Source organism: Camponotus vicinus, unplaced genomic scaffold, assembly GCF_025532165.1.
Source record: "Camponotus vicinus isolate PSW18456_S1 unplaced genomic scaffold, iyCamVici1.0 SCAF_5, whole genome shotgun sequence".
Taxonomy (NCBI): Eukaryota; Metazoa; Arthropoda; class Insecta; order Hymenoptera; family Formicidae; genus Camponotus; species Camponotus vicinus.
In genome coordinates, this window is record NW_028141977.1 from 20,331,170 (window position 1) to 20,352,488 (window position 21,319).

At 38.0% G+C, this 21,319-nt stretch overlaps 1 protein-coding gene across 8 annotated transcripts in view; it reads right to left on the minus strand.

Moving 5' to 3' along the window:
- The window catches only part of LOC145971791 (rap guanine nucleotide exchange factor 2), a 117,504-nt gene that overhangs the window by 3,418 nt on the left and 92,767 nt on the right, over positions 1-21,319 (minus strand). For 3 of the 8 annotated variants that reach the window (XM_083099844.1, XM_083099848.1, XM_083099843.1), the window contains 16 exons: positions 13,267-13,368; positions 8,989-9,201; positions 8,555-8,907; positions 8,010-8,471; positions 7,623-7,915; positions 7,233-7,536; positions 6,911-7,142; positions 6,532-6,836; positions 6,212-6,396; positions 5,922-6,133; positions 5,563-5,794; positions 5,189-5,488; positions 4,787-5,104; positions 3,618-3,734; positions 2,312-2,491; positions 934-1,200 (listed from right to left, as the gene is read on the minus strand). In XM_083099844.1, coding sequence (XP_082955970.1) covers positions 934-1,200; positions 2,312-2,491; positions 3,618-3,734; positions 4,787-5,104; positions 5,189-5,488; positions 5,563-5,794; positions 5,922-6,133; positions 6,212-6,396; positions 6,532-6,836; positions 6,911-7,142; positions 7,233-7,536; positions 7,623-7,915; positions 8,010-8,471; positions 8,555-8,907; positions 8,989-9,201; positions 13,267-13,368 — 4,075 coding nt within the window. Of the gene's footprint in view, positions 1-933; positions 1,201-2,311; positions 2,492-3,617; positions 3,735-4,786; positions 5,105-5,188; positions 5,489-5,562; positions 5,795-5,921; positions 6,134-6,211; positions 6,397-6,531; positions 6,837-6,910; positions 7,143-7,232; positions 7,537-7,622; positions 7,916-8,009; positions 8,472-8,554; positions 8,908-8,988; positions 9,202-9,803; positions 10,258-10,287; positions 10,952-13,266; positions 13,369-17,053; positions 17,689-21,319 lie in introns of those variants that run through there. The other 5 variants (XM_083099845.1, XM_083099849.1, XM_083099851.1 and 2 more) reach the window with 5 other exon arrangements.

The following is a 21,319-nucleotide window of genomic DNA, read 5'->3' on the forward strand; positions in this document are numbered from 1 at the left end:
AGGGAAATCAACAATTAATGCAGATAATGCAAACAAAAATGGATAAGGGATAACACGTGCGACATGGATGCAAGTAGCGAATGCTCATGCTTTGACATTATGCAAAAGGTAAACAAATCGCATATAATTTATTATAACATTTCAATGCAAAACAAATTTAATGATAATAGGCAAGCTAGTGTATTTTGCAATGATCACTAGTGTAAATATTGATTTAATGCAGGTAATTATTATAATGATTATGCATTATGAAATTACATGACCATTGTTGAATGAGTGCGCTACATAATCACATTAAGTAAACACAAGCTTTCAACGTGTACAAGCACGTTTTCGTTCACATTTACACGTAAATATAATATTTATTTACAATGCATGATTATATGATACCGGATTATTAATAATACTATCACAGTATGTATGATTATGTTTGAAATTTCACTTTACTCATATTATCATATATCCTTTCTATAAGTAGGAAAAACTATTTCGAAAAAAGAATAGTTTGCGATATATCTAAACTAATTAACACTATATACCGAAAAAAATTGCAATCTTGAAAATCTTGCTATATCCATCCATCTGATGTACACAAGAAAAAAATGCACAAGATCAAGAGCAATTTTTATAGCACACGCATGATGGGAAAAAAACATTAAAAAAGAAAAACATCGCAAAAAGCGTTGCAAATAAGAACTGTCGTAAAACTACAGTTAAAAAGTTATTCCGATATAATACGAGCTGACGGATTACTTTCGCCAATACAAATCAGCATTCTTCGCCGTGTGTAAATATTAACAATGGCAGATAAGAATATAAGAAGCCTTAACACGAGCGTAAACCGACTAGATAGATGTATATAACTATAAATGTGAGAGTGAATTTTGTATGTGTGTGTGAACGGTAGAGCGATTTGGTTAGATGTAGTAGTACCATCTTCGTGATCGGTGGCCCGATAAGTGACCCCCTCGTGGCTGTTAGCACGACCGAGTCTGTGCAACCTCGCCATCTGTTGCGCGACTTTGTACGCCGGTGGTTGACGGCACTGCGGCGCGCTACTCATGCCAGGTCGCATCGTTGTGATCGACGACATGTTGGCCGACGACATGGTGCCCATAGTCGTCATTATGGTCGTGGTCCCCGCTCCTGGCGGTGGCAGCGGGGCTGGCATCCCTAGGCCCATGCTTAATCCCGTAGTACCTGAAAACCCTCGACTCTCTCGATCTCTCTTTCTTTCTCTCCATCTCACCCCCTTTCGCGCGCCGCCGCCTTCTCCCACCTCTTCAATATTCTTCATCTCTCAGCGACAAAGCGATTCACTACCGCTACTTCCTCGAACACTGCACTTGTAAACGAGCGCTTACGAGAATGCAAAGAGCATCGAGTTTGTGCCTGTTACATAGAATTCTAATTAACAGAATAGCCACTATGAATTTGAGTATCTTCAAGTATTATAATATTAAAACATTTGCATTTTTTGTAAAAAATTAATTACGTTCAAAAAATACTCTTGGGAATAAAGAAAAGTAAGTAAAACAAAACCACAAAATTTTACATTCAATATTTGTTTCGTTCTTCATACATTTTTAATTCATATTTTTTTCAAGGTATCATAATGTAACGTCATCATTATCTCTCCTATTGATCCATTCAATATGTTCGAAATAATTTTTTTTACTTTTTATGAATAAAGAAAGCCACGGCACTCATTAAAAAAGATAATTTGCGCTCGCTTACAACCGAGGTCCGCGAGAGGCGAACGTGTTTAAAGGAAACCGCAAAACACATTCGCCGCTACACAACCTGCCCAAGAGAGAGAGGAAAAAAGCACATATATATACCGTTTCGCGTCTAGTTAGTATCCTGGAAAGAACGCGCTCAGTTATATCTTTGCTAATACTATAGGACACGCAAATACGCAAATGGAGCAAACTCGATGCAGCGTGTTGCACTTCTAGGCCACGCTAGAAGCGAACCATAATACTGTGTCACCAGCGTGCATACCAACAGACTTGTACAATTAATGATTAGAACGTCACGCACAGAGAAACTAAATACATCCTCGTGAAAGGCAATTTCCATCAAGTTCGGACAAAGCTCAAGCCTGTGTAAAGATGCTGGAGATTGGCAAAGTTGTAACATCTACTACACTCGCAATATTTCACTATACCGTTTCGCATGCATGAGCCACACTATTCCGTTGAACCTTAATGTATTCCGTTTCAGAGAGAGAGAGAGAGACAGCAGGATTAACGCAATGATTCAATGCAAGCCAAACAGACGAAACAGGCAGACAGAGACGCGAACTCACCTTGAGGAGTTGGAGGTTGATGATGATGATGATGATGAAGATGATCGTGATAATGTTGTTGATGATGGTGGTGGTGGTGGTGGTGATGATGATTGTGATTGTGATTCTGATTGGCAGGAAGCGGAGGTAACACCGCTACCGCATGAGGAAACGGAGGCGCTCCGCCTCTTATAACAGACCCTGCACCACACAGAGAGGCCACATACGACAATTTTTTTTTTTTTTTTTTACAAAGTCTACAGACTTGCGTTGTTTATTGTAAACCCTCGAAAAAGGACGATCCTCCGAGTGAGAATTCGACGCGATTTTTGCGATCGATGCAAATATTTTTCGAAGCTAACGCACAATTAAGCGAGTAACTAGCCGACATTGCAAGCTGTAAAGCGAATTTTATACAAGCGTAGAACGGTTTAATAAGCGGCTGAAAGCAGAATTGTTATGCTATATATATATTTATAGGCAGTGCTCGACGATGCGAATATCAACGCGAAAACGCACGTAATAATGTTTAATAATATTTAATTCTTTAGGCGTTAACGAGACGTTTACGAGTAACATTTAAGAGCAATTTGATTAACGCTTGAAGGCAAATGGCCATGGGACATACGTTCTTTAGCGGTAAAATTTAGCCAGCGACTCCCAAAAAAGAAGCGAATAATAATTAATTAAAAATTATAAAATAATATTGTATAAGAACAAAAAAATATTTGATAATATTTATTATTCAACAGCAATAAATAATTAAAATTAAATATATTTATATCGAAAATATTCAGAAATTTAAATCATGAGTCTGGATATTCAAGGATAAATATTAGAACTATGATATAATTTTCCTCGAATGCAATTTTTCTTACGTTACAATCTTTCAAATGCCGGAAATCGTTATCGTATCAAAATCTAGATTCCCAAATTATCGCGATATCGCGATTGTTAGTTAATATTATCAACAGTATCGTTACCGAACACACCAACAATTATATAACACGTAATCCCCTGATAACATAAAAAAAACACGACAGATAATGCAAAAAGAAACAGCTGACGTAAAACAATAAAACAAACATCGGATGGGTGTACAAAGTATAAACCGTAATATTACATCGTAAAAATATATCCAGCCTTCGTCGCTAGGATGACGCGCTGAGAGAAATTCGATTTCCAGAATCGGTGTCCGCGCGAAAGAGACTCTACTCTAATCTCTACTATTTCTACTACGGTCTACGAACAAGAGATACAGCACACGAGCACAGTTGGCCACAATCCGTTCTCTCGCTTCACTCTCGTGTTGTTGTTGATTACGTACCTTGCAGAGCGGAGTGCCGTCTTTGCGGTGGCGGTGGGCTGCCGCCCGCTTCCACACTGCTCCCGCTGTGGCTGTCCAGCTGAGTGCTATGACCGCTGTCACTGCTCGTCACCGAACCTACGCACACGTCCCCAAGACACTTCTATCACTACACACGTTCTAGCCGGGGGATTAGCCGCCCTGATGCGATCGCTAAACACGCTAACACGTCTAGTCGCGACGTTCGTTCGTTTTAATCCGTGTGTCTCTTTGCTCTAAATCGAGCCGACGCGAGAACCTAATGTAAGTTGATCACCTCGCTACGCTCTGATTACATCTCTCTTGCGTATTCCTATCTCTCTTTCCTGCCGTCTACAAGTATTTGATTCTATCAAAATGTAATCGACGAATATATCTCATATGCGCGCGACTTATGTACTGATGTTAAAATTGTAACACGCGATGATTTCCTATACGACAATCAGAAATTGGATCGTAATCGTAGAAATATTTAATTTAGATTATTAAAGCTGCACGTTATCTTTTTCATTTACTATAATATTTTAAAGTTGTCAAGAGAGACATTTACTGATTTTCTATTTCAAATGTTTAAGGAGCAACATTATAGGTATCGATAGTTACACACACTTCGTATGTCCCATGGTACGAGAGCTCCGAACAGAAGCTGTACTTGGTAAGAAATTAGGTTCGTGAGGTATTCGTGATATCTAATCGAAAAGAAAAGCTCGCGCTACAATAATCGGCATACAAGATGCATGTGTATGTGTGTGTACGAATGTATGTGTATATATGGATCAACTAAATAACATGGAACATTTATGAATTGCGTAAACGGCTGTGCAGCGTGCATAATAATGAGATTCCTTGTTGCGAGACCTGACCAGTGTATGTAACGAGCAATGAAGGTGCGTGATGGTGCTTCGCGAGATGCGTATCTACCAAGTTGATATTTATATTTCATCAACACTCTATCAATATACTATGTATAAATGATCTAAAAAGTTTTAAATAAAAAACTGTTGAAGTATCGCAATAGATAAAATAAATTTCCAGGTCTATTTAATCGGAACGATTCGTCTATAAATGAGATCTTTAGAAAGATCTAGAGAATAAGTATCATTGGATAGCATCTCGTTTCAAGCATTTTGTAAGAAATAAATTGTACTCACCGCTTGTCAAAGTTTTTCTCAACGGTTGAAGATTGCTCAAGCTAGTTACGCTACTGCTCTCCGCACTGAGATCGACAGGCGGTGGTAGACTAGCGGGTGTATCACTGTGGGATCTCTCGTGCATCGGTACTCTGCTGCCGGATCCTACTCTTCTAGGTGCACCTGGGCTAGGCTCTAGACCGCTCGAATGTAGAGCCAATCCCGGTACAGGTAGCGGCGGTGGACAGTGCTTAGGTTGATACGGTCGTGTCTTGTGAGGATCTGACAGGGCTAGCATTTTCCTCACTGCTTGTGGCGATGCAGCGCCGAATTTTGTACCTGTAAAATCAATACAAATTATAAAATAAAATTGCAAAGGAAAAAATAAATTACAAAGCGCACTTGGTAAATAGATTTACCGACCTTGTATACTTTTCCTGCCTTCACTAGTGCTGCTAGCGCTACTAGTAGTTGATAGAGTAGGTGATGGATGCCTTCTTCCTCGACTACCACTAAGCGGAACCGCGGCGGCGACCGCAACCGCTCCCGCATGCGGCTCACAATCGACGGAAAGTTGATGCAGTCGCTCTTCATCCGTGATTACTTTCATGTTTGCAAGATAGGCCTTCACTCTTCGGACCATCTGCGCTTCCTCAAACATTTTCTTCGGATTTGGTGCGGCTGTAGATTTTTTTCGTCGTTTCACTGTCGCAGTTTGGCCGCCTACAAATCACAATGTTGCAATTGTGTATAAATTACTTAAAAGACTAAATTGAAAAAATAGACAAAAAACTTACCCTGATTGCCAGTGGTCATTTGATTCAAAGCAACCATCGCAGAACTTGGTGGTTGTCCGCCTCTTTCCAACATGGTTAGTAAATCGTAAGGTGAAGAGCACATGTTTGTCAACGTTCTCACTTCCTTAGCAATCATTCTGAGTTTTTCAAAATTTACTAAACTTTCTACTCTCGAATCATTACCAAGATGTATGAAAGTCAAATCCTTCTTCACGACGGGGTAGAAAGGTATCTGAAACAAAATTGGTTTAATTCATTATCGATCATTTCATGTTACCATAGCAAAGCTCAAATTGCAAATCGCTATATCCAGTCAAAATAACAATGAAAGATATCTTATTTGATATAAGATGACTCACTATCGGTGGTTGTGTTTGTTCAGACGCTACCAATTGCCGATATTTACTCATGTTGCGGCTAGGATCCATTAATTCCTGCAAATCACTAAATAATCTTTGATATTTCGTTGGCAGTTTTTCCCACGAAGCTCTCAATCTTGATACTGCACCATGACCCAAACCGGATACGATCGCGAACATGGAATTGAAATTTTTGCACTCCTTACATTGGCCTGTTAAACAAATATTGTCGATAAGATGATTATAAAAGATAAGTAAGACAAAAAATATATATATCGATAGATGCTTACGCGCTATCTTGATAAATTGTTTTATAATCTTGCTGCGCCGTACGAGATTATGCTCGGAACATACTTCTGTTACAACCCAAAACATTTCTCTGTTGACTAGTTCTGCAAATTGACTGAGCATAGGCACGCCGTACCTGCTCTTCAATTCAAACAAATCATCCACATATTCTGTGGATTCGATTTGTCTATAATACAAAACGTGCAAAAATAAGTTTATTATTATTGTCGAAATGTATAATTAAGCATAATAATTTCAAGTATAAATTGGAGCAAGTAAATTTATACATTTCGTTTTGTACATCTCATAAATCTGAATTTACCTAAATATACTAAAATCCTGTAGAGTCAATTGTATCGCCACTTCCACAGCATTCAGTTGCAAGAAATGAACTTGAGATTCTCGAATGAGTTCTGGAGCTTGATCGTCAGCTACTAAAGTTTCGGAAATTCCATTAGTTTTCAAATAGTATCGGGAACTCAATCCGATTCTTTCCGCGAGATTTTGCAATTGATCTGGCAATCTACGTTGCTTGATCATGCCACCTTCGCCGACACTCACTTCTGCCAGAGAGAAGTTTGAACTGCTTTCCGTTATACCAAATTCTTGAAGTGCAAGCATTACCACCTATAATACATTAAACATCAATAAATAAAATGTTTGTATTTATTATTTAATATTGATAGCATAAATTTACATACCTCATGTGCCGTCGTTTCTTTGTGGATAAGAAGATACTTGCAGGTTTGATCTGCTTTATATACCTTGAGCACGTGTTCAGGATAATCATTTGCTCTTAAATCATCGTAACAATAAAGCGACGTAAGGTCTGGATTACTCTTTGAGTGATACAAATTAGTGGTCGTTTGCGAAAGCCCTGTTCCCGGTGGCGTATGTGGTGGTGCAAGAGGATCGTCCATGTGTACACCGTCGCTGTTAAAATGTAAGATATTTTGTATCACCAAAAGATTCACATATTAATTTAATTATCATTTATTCTGCAATATGCTTCAATATACTTACTTGATTGTGTTCTTTGGCAGTATGTTCATTTTCATAAGTGCTTTTTGTAATCGTCGCTTGGGTCCAAGAGTCATAAATCCCTTGTGCTCTTTTTTGGCATCTTTACATGGCGATACATTATTATCGGGAATTAATAATGGTACTCCACCAATCATGGGATTTAAAGGATTCACAGCAGTCATAGGATCTACATGTGTCGATAATCTAGCACGTGGATCCGACTGAAGCCTGGGTATTTCCGGTTTATTTGTTCTACCTCGGGGTCGCGGAGAGTTATCTGGCATCTGAAGCATTTCTTTGAAAGCTGTAAGAATAAATGATCAATGGTAAACAATGAGTTATGAGAATACTTTACATTATTGATTTGGATTTTAAGACGATTAGACTCACCAAGTAAATTAGATTTTACAGTTATACTGAGGTGCGTGGAAGCTCTCAGGATATCAAGCGCTTTCGCGTGATTCACATGCTCGAAACTTTGACCATTTACCTCTAAGATTTGATCACCCCTTTTTAAACCAACATCCTCAGCCTTAGATCTCTTGTCAACTTTTGAAATAAATATACCGAAACCTCTCTCAAATCCTCCTAAGATACTAAAATTTAGGACCTCGTCTCTGTTTGGTCGAGCTAGTGTTACATTTCGCGTTCTCGCTTTCGCCGCACATGCAATATTTAATAATCTGAAATCACGATATACATAATGTATACATAATAATTGTGTCTCTCTAATTCATTTTTTTTTTCATAAAATAATATGAAGAAAATAAACTTTACCTTTGTTGTCCTAGCATTTTTTCTCTTTCCAATCCGGTTTCGAATGCTTCTAAAAATTCCATCATCGCCGGATCAGTCTCGAAATCAGTAAAATGATTATTCACCCATAAGAGCACGACGCGGGCAACACGATCTCGCACTTGTGCTTGATCGAACCATTCCAACAATTGGCTTGCGACCAATAACGGACTATCGATAAACGTTCGATGAGTCAACAAGAAGTCTTCCACATAAGTAGGATCTGTAATACTGTTTTCTTCGATGAGCTGTAACATTAAACGGTCCGGCGTTCCTCGTATCACCACGTGACCTCTTCGCGCGGCGCCGTCCAAAGCTCCTCGTAACTCTGTTACTAGAATTACCCTTCCATTCTCTTCGTGCCTCCTCGTATTCTCTTCACCTTGATGTTGAATTCGAAAATAATCTGCTTGTGTGACGCAAACAAATTGGCAATCGTCACATCTACAGAAAAAAAAACGCATTTTCTTTTATCTGATATCTAAATAACAGTCAATATAATGGTACAAAAGAAACATATTACAAACTTTGTTCTCATGACTCCTCGATGTAATAGCCTCTCCATAGTAGGCAAGATACCAAAGCTGTCTCCAAGACCGAGCTGTTCAATTTCACCATTGCTGTGCTCAATCTCGACAGCACCGTTAATCAACACGCTCCAACTATCGAGCTCTTCGCCATCATTCAAGACCACCATACCGGCCCGATCGACCACTGCAAATACCATTACAGCGCACAACGCTCTTCTAACGGCCAAAGTCATATTTGTGAAAGCTTTTAGCTGTTGCGTGAATTCCAGAAGCGTCTCTATGTCGTCCTCCGTTCTCTCAACAGGATCCTTTTCTAAACATTCTCGTACAGGATCACGCACTGTTAAACTCTAAAACATTGCAATAATAAAAGTTAAAATGCATATATGTTTGAGCAAAAAGATAAATCACAGTCTTACATCCATACTTACATCCATACTTTCCGCAAGATCTTCCTCCTCATCACTGTCCACAATAGACTCTACGAGACCCGAGAGATCCACCTCGTCGGGATCTGCGTCTAATGAACTTTGTACAGATGTCATTGTGTCAGATCCACTGTATGCCGAACTGGTGTCACTCGAATGACTGCTTCTGTTTGATTTCTGGTACAACTCTGGCCTGCCCGTCAGGCCTTGTGAAAACTATAAAAAAGAATTTTTATTAGCCTATTTAATATGATTTTTAAATTATTTATTAAAAGAATTGCTTGCATAATTTTTCATAAGATTATATCATAATATTAAATTTATAAACTAGTTTTACATATTCTTAGGTACAAATTTGAAAATATTTCTTATCAAATAATTGGATACTTTTCAAATAATTGGATAAATCTCTCTCCCTCATTTATCTCATTTATTCTAAATATTATATATAAATACACATAACATTTTTAAAATATATATCTTAAAAAATATAATAAAATTTCAATATAAATTACATATTTGACAAAAAAATGAAAATGTAAATTGTAATCTTTAATGAATAACTAAAGTATAAAATATTATACAAATTCTATATGTTAAAAGTCAATAGAAAGATATGTTGCAAGATAAAAGTTATCAATGATAGAATAAAAACAATGGGTGAAAATTGAGAGAAACATACAATAAAAAAAAATTCATTATCTGTCATTCACCCAAATGTGTCTACACAAGTGTTGTACATAAATTATATAATAAATTTGTGAGATGTACATAATACAAACAAGATATAATTAAAAATCTTCTGCATCCGACCTAACCTTCTTCTAGACCATCAATTTCCAATTAATAGCAACGAGCATTTAAAATAATTCGCGGATGGGAGACTGAAGAGGACAATCCACAAAGTTATTCCTTCATTCGATCGAGATGCCTACATCGCGGGGAACAAAAACATCATCGACGACGCGACGATGCCGCTCGTCCGCTAGGAATAGCAAATACCAGGAATGGGCGTGATTGGGATAGTTGGTAGTTAGGTTAGGTCACCGCGACATGACATCACGCACGACGCACGCAGGCACGCACGCACGCACGCAGATAGTATGTGCATCGGGCGCGAATACACTTTCGCATGCGCGCACCTACACATCCATCATCCAAACAAAACATCCGTATAACAATGTCCGCGCTGTCATGTCATCGGGAGAGGCGTGCACCCCGCGCTCTCCAGGAAGGGGCTGGCGCGTCCCCGAAGGAGTCAAGGCCATTTTGAGTATCTCCGAGAGGAGAAAAAGCACTCACTTGGTACACGCCGTACGCGTCCATCGCGAAGCCGCACGATCCTCGTGATTCTGTTGTTCTTATCTTCCCCTTAGCCGAGGGAATCACGGCGGATTTGGCGAGGCCGCGACATTTTCTTACGTCTTCCGATCGTCTTCTCTTCTCTCACTCGGCGTGTCGCGTCGTATCGCGCGTGGACACGGACCTAGACGCGGCGTGACCCTCTTTGTACAGCTTTAACGCGAAACTCGTGACGCGTCCGACCGCTCGCTCGCTCGCTCGCTCGCTCGTTCGTTCGTTCGTTCGTTCGTCTATCTGTCCGTCCGTCCGTCCGTCCGTCTGCCGTCGTTGCGGCGGACCATCAACTTAGCGGACCGCCTCTCGTCCCGCTGCCACCCTCGCCGGCCCCCGCTGACATTCCCTTCGAGAACGCAGGGTGGTCACGTGACCCGCCGCGCCGACAGCGGCTGCTCAGGCCCGTGTCAACGGGGGGCGCATCGGGCCGGCCGACGAGAAAAGGACGCCGGGCCACCTGTAGCTTCCGCACGCGATGCCGCATTTTTTTTCTTTTTTTTTCTTTTTTTTCCTTTATTTTCTTTCTCTTTTTTCGGGGGAGCAAATTTGGAAGGATTCTTCTCGTTTTTCCGCTATCGTAGCGCGACTATAAACTGCGAAATTAAATTCTTGACAAGCCGACGTAAAATGCTGCGCGCCAAGAACCGTTTATTAAAACTTTAAATTGATATCATGTTACAAAAATTAAATTTGAATTGTACTTGCTTTGGGATATAATTACTAAAATTATGATACTAAGGTTTATCGTAGATCAATTAATGAGAATAGAAATGTGGAAATATGTACGAAGAAAGGAACTTATATATTGTATAGAGTCTCAGCTAATGTAATTCTTGAAAATTGTTAAAAAAAAGAGTAAAATAATAATTGATTAATGTCGAAAAAATTTGGTTTGACAATTAGTGGAAATTCAATTTAGTTATCCGTATATAAATATAGACAATAGTTGAAAGTTTAATGAAAATTCGTCATTTATACAATACAAATATTACCTAGATATTTAATTAAATTCCGTCGCACTAATTACACATATCTCTTACGATCAATATTTGTTCTAATTTCGTGACTCGCGAATACAACTAGAATTTGCGTGTCTCTCAAAGAGTAATCTCAATATTTGCAGCAAATTAATTAGTTACATAAAAATAGAAATTTACTCATCCCAACTTATTGACATAATATATAATCACTTATTAAGACTGATTTCATTTCAGTACTCGCAATAAAATACGTAAGTAAAATTGCAGCAGAAAGATTAAAAATATAATTTGCACGATAATGATCTGTAATTTATCAATGCTTATATAGTCGGACTATGTTGGGAGAGAAGGGTTCGAGTGCAATTTACGGCATGGAAACGGGGAATTTAAATAACGGCAACCACATCTGATTCGTGGGAGGAGGCTACTTGATGAGTTTGGAAGCGATTATGAATAATTATGAATTTACATAAAGTTGCATTTAAAAAAGAGAAATAAAAACTGCGATGTATAAAAAAACTCTCCTTGAATTCTTTAAAATTACAAATATATACATATCACATTATCGATGCGAAATTTTCTCATCGTGACTTTAATTAAATATTAATCTATTTTTTTAATTATATAATGAAAATATGTAATTACAAATTTTAGAGTTTTAAAAGTAACGTGAAAAGTTCTAGGTTGAAAATTGAGATCACTGATAGACTATAAATGCAACATGCGAAGAAAATAAAGAAATATGTGTCTAATAAATCGCGATTAAATTCACGATAATTGCAATCGGATATGGTTGCTCGATGATAATCACGACGGTACAACACAACATAAATAACCGAGATTAAAAATAACGGTAACGCTCGATATGTAATACAACCTACTTCGATTCGCACACCCACGCGAATGTCAGCAGGGACAGCCAGCCGAACGTAACGTCATAAGAATATTGCAAAACACGCTCGAGAAGCTGATCGAGAAAGAACACGCCAGTGCTCCCGCGATTAATATTCATCAGCCTTCGCGATTAGTTAATGCCATGCGGAACAATAAGCAAGCAATGACGTAAATTGACGCCGATAACGACACCTGAATTGATCTTTAAGGGTCGCTCAGAATCACTGTCGGACAATCGTGTGAGATGCGCCTAAGGAGTCGACGGACGGTCGATCGAGACGCGGAGAAGCCAGAGAGAGAGGTGGACAGACGGAAAGTGAGACAGGCAGATCGAGAGATTGGTGCGTAGAAGAGAACATCGTTGCTGCTGCTGCTGCTGGTTCGTTCAAAGCATCCATCCAGCAACGGATAATAAACGCTCAAAGGCCACTGCCCGACCCGGACGGATGATTTATACGACCCGTTATGTCGCTCGTGTGTGTCTCACTTTTCCTTTTGTCTCGTGCTTATTTTTCCAAATTGTTTCTTCCATTCAGCTTCTTGTCCGCCGGAATAATCTGCCGTACGAGTTCGACGTCAGATTCATGGAATTTTGATTATCCGAATGATTCCGTAAACAAGTTTATATATCCGTCATCTGGTATCGATATTGATTTCGATGAGAAGATAATTGTATCGATCATTGGAAACATGATGTGTTATACGAGATAAACATTTCAAGAGAGAACAATTATTAAAAAATAATTGCAAACTTTTTCTACAAAGATTTCTCTAGATGCCTTTGGTAGCAATAACTCAAAACTACTGGATATCTGGATAAAAATGAATATTTATGTCCAGATTTATAAAGTATGTCAAGTAAATAAACAGATAATAATTTGTACGGTAAAAGATCCATTTATGAATATCTGAAAATAAGATCTGCCGTCAACCATTTCTTTGAAGAAGACGTCTTTGGATTTTAATTTGTTCAGATGAATAAAAAGAAGAAAAATCGCACAAATGACTGCTAAACTTGCCATAAATCAATAACAAATAGAGAAATATTTACCGTATCATCAAAGACCAGGTTGACCTGACGGTGGTCGGTTATAGGATGCGAGTGCGGTGGTCGATGCATCCTTCCTCCTCCATGAACTTCCGGATAGTCGATCTGCAAAAAAGGTACATCAGTTTGCAATGATACACATATTTAAAAAAGCTATAAATAAATTATGTCTAATTTATGGATCTCTATGGAGATTTATTCATCTGGTCAGGTCGGGAAATGATTGTTACGTGTGTGTGTAATAAAAGGCGCGTTTGAATAATCATCGAGGAATGATGTCGATGTCAATATGTAAGCGCAACTTGATATCTATGCGCAGCGTCCCACATAACCGGGACAGATAAGCGCTATGAACGGGATATTCTAGAGCTATCGCCAGTGTTTTTATCTATGGACTTTATTAATTTAGCGTCCAACCTCTTCTAGCAAAAATTTGATTACAAAGCATCGTCTTTCAATCTTTACACAATATTCAAATGTATACAATTGATAAAACTAGATCATATAAATTACATAAAAAACACGCAATTCACCTACAATTAATTTAAAAAAAAAATAATGTTAAATTCTTCAATGTCGCCAGTAAATAAAATAAAAGACGTAAGTTAGATCGATCACGCTGGCAAATTTATTGTTGGTAATATATCACGACGTTTCGACCAAGGTTTTGGTCCTTATCAAGTGAAAGAACCTTAGTTAGCTGTTATATTGTGAGAAAAAAGGAAATCACTGTGTCAAGACTTCATCATGTCAACCTCTCCATCCAACTAACTGAGAAAGACTAAAAAAAAACTTTCTATCTATCTTTGTCTCTGAGATTTTATTCGTCAAGATATCTTTTTATCTTCAGTTTATTTTCATCGATTCAAAATTAATGCTGCTATTATTGCTTGAGAAAAGTTCTACCGCTAATTAATCAGAAAGAAACTTTAAACAAAAACAATTTTCTGTGGAACGAACTATGCAATCGTTCAGAAACTTTCGTTGACAATTTGCAGTAAAAAAGGGATTGCGTCATTTGAATATTCAATGTAGACAATTATTTGCTTTAACTTGGATATATGCATACAATTGCAATTTCACAACTGAATAAAGTATTAATTTATACAGAGATAACAAGAAATAAGACGGAATAGAGGCGCCTATGATATTTCGCCTGAAGGATGCTCATTGATAATCTAATCAGGCGCGACGCCACCTGCAGAGACGAATGCAGCTGTGTTACTTCGTTCTAAATACATTTAGGACATTATTGTACCTGAAAAGTTGCACCTAAATAATGTATACATTTGCAAATAATAAAATTTAAATGCTTTTAAATAATATCGTTTTCATTTGCGCTGATAATGTACGGCCGAAAATAAGAAATAGATATCTAATTAAATGCTCGCACAATAATTCAAATTATCCCACATTTCAACAAATGATATTTAATATATGATGATACAAACAGATACAGATGATATCTATTGTAAATTCGAAAGTAGAATTAAGTACAGTATCTGTCACTAGCAATACCTTCGAGATGTAACAAGTAGAGAAAATTCCGTAAGAATATATATATTCCAACATATATATTATTTATAAAGTAAAAAGTATCAAACAACTTGTTGAAGATAATTTAGTGCGCGTACAAAGACAATCTTAATTAAAAATTGAGCCTACTTAAGGCAACATTATTAAATGTATCAATTGATGTATGTATATTTTATTTATCGACATGGAAAAATTATTAATTGTTTTAATTAATAATAAACTCCATAAATTTCTTGAAAAGCTCGCTGATACTAATTGCATGTCATAATACCATTAAACAAAATCTCCATCTCAGACTTTTAATTATCAGTTACAATAGCTTATAATGTGAGCTTTTCGCTCTTCGTTTTCGCTGGCCTTCGCTCTCTTTTCGGTTGACGAGCAGCGGCATTCGTTGCTGAACAGTAACGAAAAAAAAGAAAGAATAAAAAAAGAGACAATGAGACGAGTGCACTTCGGGCCGGAACTCGTAGGCCGGACTTCCGGTAGATATGTTGGTTATATGTTCCATTCATGGAACCGCTCCCTCGTGACTTGATTGTTAGAGTGAATGTTGAGCCAATTTCGGGATGAAAGTTCAGTTTCTATCAGCGATCGATCGAGCGACACGACACGACGACGTTCCGATTTGGTATTTTGCGCGGTCGCATATGTTGCCAAACACACAAAGAAGAGTCCAACGTATTGTTCCTCGTATGAGAAACAACGAAACGTTACTTGCAAATTATTTTACCCAAGTAGTAATTGAAAAGAATCATCAACTAATTCCAAGATTACGTTGATATTAATAAATGTTCGCATCAAATAATACGCAATCATACACACACACACACACACATAATATTTTGTAATTATCTTTCTTGCTTAATCACACTTGATTTTGAAAACACGCGTAATATTCCCAATCAGCAAAACGCAATCATGACACAACCAATAAACAAATGTTGCAAAATGCGCATATGTTTTCCCGACATAACAATCGAATTGTAAACAATTACCGCATTAGATACGAATGTAAACCAACGGCGAATTATTCGAGCAGAAATATTTTACACGCATGCGTTTAATTGCGTAAATTTTACACACGCAGACTTATTCGCATAAATTATTACAAAATTTATTAAAAGTATATATTATTCCAAATCGATAAAGTATAAATAAATGTGATTTTACATATTAAATGCGTAATAAATAAAAAATAAACAAGTTTAAAGATACACTGCTAACAATAATACACTAAAAAAATCAATTCTTCCTGGTAGTTAAACTAACATTATATATAATAATTAATTATTTTTCTTTTTAATGATTTTTACAAAATATATATAGTTAAAAAAATATATTATAGTTTAATAATTATTTTTGGTGATTAGTTAAATGAAATAAGGAGAGTGTACAAAATATTTTAAAATTTAATATTTTAAAATGCTTATACTATATTGATTGCGTACCTCCAACGTTGTCGATTCCCTTCATAAATAATCAACTACAGTCGGACAAAAAAAAATAATACATACTCCGTCAATTATACGCTCTCATTCATGACGTCCGTCATTCTCCTACATTGTGCGCTCAATCTCTGCGTGGGACTTTCGAGCCGTGCGTGGGCGGCATACGTCCACGTGTACACGTTACACACACACGTTGTGCATCGAACGAGATAAAACGATCGCGAGATGTAAACGCGGTTTACCTCTTCGTTCGTTACGACCAAGTATTAATGACCTCGTTCCTACATCACGATTGCTCATATCATCGTTTTCGCAAGGTTATCAATTGAGAGAAATAATCTCACCGATATTTAATCAGAGAGAGAATTTTATAAAAATTAAATAATAATTCCCAAATAAGTTTCTGCAACGAATATCTTAAATGAAATCATCTAATCAATTTTATTTACGCACGTATATGTTTCTACAAAATATTGTATAAAAATTATAATAATAAAGTAAAATCAAAATAATTTTATAAAATATATAAGGATCGATATAAATTATATAATATTTTTCTAATTTATTAGTTTTTCAATATTGTTTACGAGAAGCTGTAAAGACGAGCTTTTTCATCAATCTTGAATATTTGCGCGAATATTTTTTCCTTTTAAACTTCGAAACAAACATTAGAGAGAGAGTGTTATAAAAATAAACTATCACATAAAATACTCAATTTAATAGATTGATAGATGTAATGCATTCTCCGCGATGTAACAGGGAGAATCCATTACACATCTATCTTCTTTCCATTGCTTCTTTACCTCGGATGACACGATCGATAGTGTTCTGGGTGTACCAGGCCAGCTTCTGGACAACGATCGTCCTTTCCGTTTCCTTACGACGATCCGAGATCGTCCAGTCCTGCTTGTATGTTTCAACATGGCGAATAATTATCGGGTAATTTAATCAAAATTACAAAACGCCCGAGTGTACACTTCCACTGTGTGGAAAGTAGTGCTTTCTTCATTGCCACCTCATTATATAAAATTGCCCGGTAAACGTCATATTCCACCGCGTCAACTGAATCACCAGTCAATCATGTAGAGAATATCGGGTTCACCTCGCACAATATTGTATTATTTCAATACCTTTGTTATTCACTGACACTTTGTAGAGTTTGCGTCCTATAAAAACCAAGCACTGTAAACATCAAACGATACCTCGCAAGAACACGACCGGAATTTACGAGAGTATCGCGAAACATACGATGGTGCACTCGTAACTAGTTTAACGCGTTCGTTTAATCACACGGTGATTTTATCGAGACGAGACGACCTTGCAATCTCGAGGTCGACATCGACGGAGATGGCTTCCGTGAAATCGTTAATATAACTATATATCTCGCTTAGAACGCGGTCGCGAATTCGTACGCTCTTACGCACATCGTGTCTCGCGGAGAACTGAATCGTTCACGATTCTTCAAGAGGGCCAAAGACCGCGGATCACGGTCTTTGCGATCACGTGACTACACATTCAGGAACGTAGAAAGGCTTATTACATGTCGCGACGTTTGTCTCATCGATGCCAGAAATTGAGAAATCTAACGATTAACAAATTTAATAATTAAGAATTTCATTCAAAATAACTTGCGATAAAACAACTCAATTTAAGTTAAAAAAACGGATATCAAAAAATTAAAAAGTACGATATAAATGTAAATATAAGTACATTTAATATAAATACAATTTAATGTACAAAATAAAAGATAATAAATAATTTTTTTATAAATATTTTTTTGAAAAGAAATCTAGTTAAATTAGTGAACATTTATTATTTTTTACTTTTTAAACATTATATTTAATTAAAACAAAAATTCTCTTTGCAATATAATGTTACTCTTTCGTGATAAATTTAAAAAAAATATATTTCGATATTAATTGGTAAAGTAACACGCGTCGAACACGTGTTAAATAATGTAAAAAACACTGTTTCTCTGAATAGTTTAGAAAAACAACTCATGTTATTCTAGAACCTAAAACGAGCAAATGTATTGTATGTAAAACAATGGGGAGGGGAAGCAAAAGATACCATGATTTTAGGCTTTTCAAGCGAGTCAAACTTACACTAACTTGAAATAATAATCGATAAAGTGTTCGTTAAATGTACTTGTATTAAATAATTTACACATGAAATTTTTTAAATTTTTTACGCAAATGTAAATCAAAACTTTTTCAATGTTGCGTAAGCGATTATGGAAATTTCAATGAATATATCTATACCACCGAAAAAAATCTCTCACTTGAGAACATTATAAAAGTTACATCTGAGAGATTTATGCGCGTGTATATGCATATACACGCATTTGCATGCGAATATCTGCAAATATTGAAACCGTAATTTAACGACATGGTGTATACGCTATAAAAACGTGAAACTGAACGTCGGATATGACATAAATTACAGAGCTGCACGCGCATACACACGCAGGCGGGGGCTGAGAAAAAGCGCGTTGCGTACGTGCGTGTGCGTGTGTGAGTCTGTGCGCGACGAACGCCAGCCATATAAACCGTCTCCCGAGTTGTGTGTCGTGTAGTACGTGGAGTCCACATTACGGCTACACACGGATGTGTACCGAGCTAAAAATTTCTCTCCGGGACCTCCGCGAATGAACGCGAACGATGGTATTCATACAGAGTCCAGAGCCCAGAGCCGCGCGAGTCGGCTCGGCTCGGCGCCTGTCTACTTTATTTTCGGTTCCTTCCTGTCCTCCCGACACCATTGGCGTCACACGTACTCCTAAAAACCGGGCGTGCAAGAAAGATGCGTGAAAAAAACCCCGGCAGAATCTAAAGAGTATAAAGAACGAGACCCGCTTGCCTATGGAGGAGGGACGAAAATAGCACGGCTGCATTCCGAGCGAACGCGAGAAAGAAATTTGCGCGGTGCAAACAAACCGGCGGAGAGAGAGAGAGAGAAATGAAGTGGAAAATATATGCTTTTTTTGTCCCTCCCAACGGATGAAGAAGAAATCGTTAAAACGCGCAATTTAAAAGCACCATAAGCGAGAGATGGCGAAAAAGCGACGGAAATATTTCTTCCAGCGAAGAAATTGCGATTCGCACCTGCGATATCCTGTGTACAAATAGCGAGAGAGAGAGAGAGAGAGAGAGATGGAAAAATATTTTTCAAGAAATTTGCCGAGCGCGCGCAAAAATCGACAAACATATCGCGTCCGATAAATCGTTACCACCTGAACCGGATAACACGGAAAGAGATAACGCCCAGGTATTTCCGCATGGAAACATCGCGAATTCATCGCGATGAATTGCTCGTAATTCGAGCTGCGATTAAGCTCGCTCGACAATTATTGTATTTCCAAAGTTCGTTATTATTCGCGCGAATTGTCGCTTTTATTGCATTTTCGCAAGATTCGCGTATCAAAATACTATGAAAATTATTAGAAATTGACAAATGGTCGAACAGGATGATTTTAAGAGTCCCTTAGAACTTTCGAAAACTCGTCGGCGACGTGGGTCCCAAAGAGTCCCTAGGACCTACCGCAGGACTATTTGACAATGCTCGACCTCCCACAAGTAAGCCTCTTTTCGCCATTCAAAGCAATCCTTCACATGAAACCTACCGAAATATAACACGTTTTTTTTTTTGAACGCACAATTAATTTTTATAAAATATCTCGCACTCTCGCGTTTCGCATTTTAATCACTTCGATCACTCATCGCTGCGTATTTCGACGATGACCAGCTGCGATTCTAAGGGTGACGACTCGAATCGCGAGACATTATTATATCTCGTCGACGACGCCGAGATACGACTGAAAGCGACCGAAGTCACACTCGTCCGACACTCACGCGCCACGATAAGCAGCACGCTATCTCCTTCTTCACGGATGTTCATTTTTTGTCGCGTGCGTGAACACTTAATCACCGCTGCAATCGTCGTAGACGAGAGACAGTTCTATCCTGCGTGCAACGGGGAACGCAGTGTCAACCACTCGAGGGGAGATCGCCCGTGGCCTCCAATTTATGCACCCCGCTTAAAATGGACCGGTCGCGTCATTAATTTGCCAACGTATGTTCATTTGTCGTAATTTCTCGCAAACTATGACGTATCGTCCAAGGTTTAACGTATTCGCTCCCATCAATGACATCCTTGGCTCGAAATTATATCAAGCTCGAGTCTACTTTTAAGTTTGCTTTCGTGTGGGTGCATGATACAGATTTAATTCTAATATAATTTTAATTGAAAAATTTGTATAATTATGTCTGAAATAAAATTCACGATAAAAAGGTAAAACACAATTTTCTTATATCATGGAAGTAGAAAACTTAACGTTATTATCGGAAAAAGATATATATTGGAAAATGTTAATATGCATATATTAAGATAAGTACGAATAATAATATGCTTACACTCGGTTTCAAAATGTCAAGCGATATATCCCGCTGTTTAAACACGATTCCTAAATGTATACATTAGCGTTATCGCGCTCTTATCGCGACAATTAAAAGAACACTCGCGAGAGCTAGTAAATAATTATCGAGACCGCTAACACGAGGCTTACGTTCGCGAGGCATGAATGAAAAGTCTATCGTACATTCGCACGTACGCACTCGCGCGTATCCGCTCTCCGAGGAATCGATACAGTCGATGCATCGGCCACCGCGCGAACCGTATCGTGTATCGCACCTCCGCCCACTCGCGTCGTAAAATTACGTAGGACAATCGCGATAATCGTGTATCGACATACAAATGGCTCCCGACAGAGGGTACGAGCCTAGCCCATAATCGGTCGGATGTACTCCGTCAATGCGCCTTAGACAGGACAGGTAGGTAGGTGGATAGGCAGCGACAGGTTGTGGATGCAGGTGCATATCTAGCGGTGCTCGAGAAAAAGATCTGGGTCATACGACTGCGTCATATGTCTCCAGTCTCCATCGACAACGGTTTGCTTTCATCGCTACCGAGATCTTGTACCAACACAGATGAATACGTATGCACAACTACCACACTGGCATATTGTAGGAATCAAGATAAATTACATGTCGTTTATCTCGAATTTTTCAAGT